Raw genomic sequence first — 3,422 nt, 5'->3', positions numbered from 1 at the left:
ATGAATGAGCAGCGGCGCAAAGGATCTTGGGATGTATGAGGCCGCGAAGGATGGTAGCGATGTGTCCTTCAAGAACAGGGAAAAGAAGGCCGCATTTGTGGGCTACATCCGGGTGTTTTTGAAGGAGCCTTCGAAATGGGACAGCCTTCGCGCAGCGTTGTGACGTAATCGGCCTTCAAAATGCAGCCTCAGGAGGATGCAGACCCTGAATTGAGACACAGCTACAGTGTTTGATTTCCTCATTCATTCAGTCGGCAGGCGAGTTTTGGCGTAGCGTATTTCTGCGGTCTGTTATTTAAAAATATAATTCAAAAATCAATCAGTAGGCCTTTATTAGGTGCCAACTTTTTTCACTAAAATGGCTTGTCCTTTTGTTAATGATCCCGTGGATGAAGGTGCAGCATTACTGCGCAGAGAATTAAATATTCCTCGGGAGATGATAATCAGACCGCGCATAGATGTTTTAGCATTTCCGAACAATTATCTTTTTGAGCGGTACCGTTTCACTTCACAGTCGATCATCTACATACACAACCTAATCCGTCAGTACGTTTGCAACATTACCCATCGTAGTCGTGCTCTTACATCCCAGCAGATATTGTGTGTTGCTCTGTGTTTTTTTGCAAATGGGAGTTTTTTGTATAATGTTGGAGATGCAGAGCACTTAAGTAAGGCCACTGTATGCAGGACGGTCAGAAAAGTGTGCCTCGCCCTGAAACGGCTTCTGAACACCTTCATCGTTTTCCCTGGACATAAACCGGTCAGAGTCGTCAAGGAGGAGTTCCACAGGATTGCAGGTGAATGGTGTAAAGATCTATTAAATTCATTTTAAATTATATTCTGTTAATGACATTGTGCTGCAACCTCAGAATGGGATTAGTCATTTTAATTTATTTTAGGATTTCCCAGTGTGATTGGCTGCATAGATGGCACACAAATCCCCATCACGGCTCCCTCACATAATGAGGCGGATTATGTTAACAGGAAGTCCATTCACAGCATAAATGTGCAGGTAAATGTAGATTGACTACTGTTTCAAAATGTTAAAGACTGCATCATAGTTCAACATCTGTCATTCTCTGCACTGTCAAGATCATATGTGATGCTGCCTACATCATTTCCAATGTGGAGGCCAAGTGGCCTGGGTCTGTTCACGACTCAAGGATGCATCGTGAGTCTAACCTGAACAACAGACTGCAACGTGGTAAGCAGCCTAAAGATTTGCACAATATAATTCACTTGTCTCCCTCTTTTAATATACTCTAATGTATCCACTATACATTACAGGAGAGTTTGATGGCCTTCTGCTGGGTGACAGGGGTTACCCATGCCAACCAAGGCTGCTGACCCCTTACCCTGACCCTGAACCAGGCCCCCAACAGAACTTCAACCGGGCTCACTGCAGGACGAGAGCCCAGGTGGAGAGGACCATAGGCCTGTTGAAAGCCCGTTTCCAGTGCCTACGTCACCTCAGGGTGACCCCTGAGAGGGCCTGTGATATTATTGTGGCATGTGTTGTTCTTCATAATATTGCCACTATTCAAGGAGAGCAACACCCTGCCCTACAAATAGAAGCTGATGATGACCACACCATCCACCTGCCAGCTATGCAGGACGGCAGAGCAGTCAGAGACACCATATCCCGCATCTACTTCAGAGATTAAGACAATATCATCACCACTACCACCACCAACACAGCAGCAGTCAAATAAAAACATAATACAAATTTCATTTGGTCTTCTTTATTTCCTACAAATACAAGAGATAGTTTAGTTAATGTTCCTGTAGTTAACATAATTAACATAATTCACCTGTGACCATGCACCCACCTCTAACTTGTGCTCTAGTAATTCAATTTCGAGATCTGCCCTTCTCATCTGGCGGTCCAAGAACTGCATTTCTTTGTTGGTTTTTTCTATTTTTTTCAGAAGAAATATTTTATAGATATCTTTCACTGGTAACTGGGAATACATAAGGAGGACATTAAATTATACAGTTGAACATGAATTCCACAGAATGAACCTCTGGTGTTTACTGAACATCCATCTCACTGTGTCAATCTGTGCAGTTGAAGTTGAGGGACCCTCCTGCTGCTGCCCAGCCATGCCCTGTTAAAAAGGATGAGAATGTGTTAATACTTCAGTGTAGGCTAAATGTCACACTCTATTTTACACCAGAATGTTAAGAAATGTGAATGGGAAGAGAACTAGCAATAACATATCAAATGTTACCTCTACAGGCCTTTCTGGTTCCCCCTCTGTGAAGGCAGCAGACAAAGTCTCCTCGTACTCTTCATCCTAGATGAGTGATATGTCTCAGTATACTTAAACCACCATTTGGCTCTTTGGAGTATTGCCTACTTACAGTTACAAGGTCTGTTGTGGCGTGAGGGGGCTCCACCAGGCAGATAGCACCATCAGAATATGTTGTGAGAAAAAAAAAAAAGACATGAAAGGGAAATAAATATTTGTATGAATAGGCTTAAAAAAAGATATATAGGTCTAGGAATATTACATGTTATAAAGGCACTTGTGTCTTGGGGGGTGGGCTCAGAGGATGAGCTCCCTCCAGGGATTCCCTCAGTCGCTGGCCTTCCAAAATTCTGGCTCAGGGCCAGCGCCTCTGCCTCCGTTAGAGGTGGCGGTGCTCGGCCGCCACCCGTTTTACGGGCATCTGCTTTCTTTCTGTTGGCTGAGTAGAAGTCTGTGTTAGTTTAAATAGGCTTAATTATTTAACAGAACATGATATAGATGAAAATACATGCATGTGTGTGAAAACAGCATTATGTTGGGGATAAAACAACTGCACAGTCAAACAGCCACTTAATATTTACTTTACAATGTAAAACATGATCAAAATGAGGTACCCCCATGATATTATGCCGAGGTCTTACCTGTTTGAACATTGTTTTTATATTTCATCTTAAGCTGCAGCCAGGTGCGCTTCTCCCCCGCGTGATTGCACCTAAATGAAATAAATGAATAGGCTACCATTCAAGCAGTTTCCCCCTGTGATTGCAAAGGACTACATTTAAACGTACGCATTGACCCGAGCCGCAATCTCCTCCCATGCCGTCTCCCTCTGTTTGGCACCTGCAGCGGTGTTGCATGTTTTTTTTAAAACATGCTCAAACTCGCCATATGAGCGAATAAGGATGTCCAGTTCCAGTGGGGTGAAAAATGCCGCCCTCTTCTTCTCCTCCTTTGCCATGGTGACTCGTTGAATCGGGGCTCCATTGATGCTGTCTTTTTAAAGTTGTGGTGCACGCGCTTAACCCCAGGTGAAACTACTCCAAGTTGATTTAACTAACTCAAATCAGCTGTTGTGGAACCGAAAACACAGAGTTTCCTATCTCAGAGAAGATCAACTAGAGTTCAGGGTTAGACTCAGAGTTTTATTGAACCTGCTTTGTGAAATGGACC

At 43.6% G+C, this 3,422-nt stretch overlaps 2 protein-coding genes across 3 annotated transcripts; one reads left to right on the top strand and one right to left on the bottom strand.

Moving 5' to 3' along the window:
• Positions 1 to 358: 358 nt before the first annotated feature.
• Positions 359 to 1,664, top strand: LOC117829233 (putative nuclease HARBI1). The gene is made up of 4 exons (XM_034706835.1): positions 359 to 797; positions 900 to 1,012; positions 1,093 to 1,204; positions 1,288 to 1,664. Exons 1-4 carry the CDS (start codon positions 359 to 361, stop codon positions 1,662 to 1,664), a joined length of 1,041 nt encoding a protein of 346 aa, XP_034562726.1.
• A 62-nt stretch (positions 1,665 to 1,726) lies between these two features.
• LOC117832824 lies at positions 1,727 to 3,029 on the bottom strand. 2 transcript variants are annotated; one of them, XM_034712113.1, is made up of 7 exons: positions 2,894 to 3,029; positions 2,517 to 2,691; positions 2,365 to 2,425; positions 2,232 to 2,297; positions 2,052 to 2,108; positions 1,830 to 1,961; positions 1,727 to 1,749 (listed from the first exon to the last, which is right to left on the bottom strand). In XM_034712113.1, exons 1-7 carry the CDS (start codon positions 2,991 to 2,993, stop codon positions 1,729 to 1,731), a joined length of 612 nt encoding a protein of 203 aa, XP_034568004.1. In that variant the 5' UTR covers positions 2,994 to 3,029; the 3' UTR covers positions 1,727 to 1,728. The 2 variants fall into 2 exon arrangements, 1 of the variants encoding a protein (XP_034568004.1); XR_004635265.1 differs by lacking the exons at positions 1,727 to 1,749; positions 1,830 to 1,961; positions 2,894 to 3,029 and having other exon boundaries at positions 1,968 to 2,108; positions 2,365 to 2,394; positions 2,515 to 2,887.
• Between the last annotated feature and the right edge of the window lie 393 nt (positions 3,030 to 3,422).

This window comes from Notolabrus celidotus, chromosome 2, assembly GCF_009762535.1.
Source record: "Notolabrus celidotus isolate fNotCel1 chromosome 2, fNotCel1.pri, whole genome shotgun sequence".
Lineage (NCBI taxonomy): Eukaryota > Metazoa > Chordata > Actinopteri > Labriformes > Labridae > Notolabrus > Notolabrus celidotus.
Note: the sequence above shows the minus strand (reverse complement) of the source record. Positions and strands in the feature narration are given on the sequence as shown.

Coding starts and splice junctions, on each gene's coding strand:
- LOC117829233 (XM_034706835.1), top strand. CDS start 359: ATGGCTTGTCCTTTTGTTAATGATCCCGTGGATGAAGGTGCAGCATTA. Junction 1,013..1,092: donor TTCACAGCATAAATGTGCAG/GTAAATGTAGAT, acceptor TGCACTGTCAAG/ATCATATGTGATGCTGCCTA. Junction 1,205..1,287: donor GAACAACAGACTGCAACGTG/GTAAGCAGCCTA, acceptor TATACATTACAG/GAGAGTTTGATGGCCTTCTG.
- LOC117832824 (XM_034712113.1), bottom strand. CDS start 2,993: ATGGTAGCCTATTCATTTATTTCATTTAGGTGCAATCACGCGGGGGAG. Junction 2,692..2,893: donor TAAAAACAATGTTCAAACAG/GTAAGACCTCGG, acceptor ACTTCTACTCAG/CCAACAGAAAGAAAGCAGAT. Junction 1,962..2,051: donor CAACTGCACAGATTGACACA/GTGAGATGGATG, acceptor ATGTATTCCCAG/TTACCAGTGAAAGATATCTA.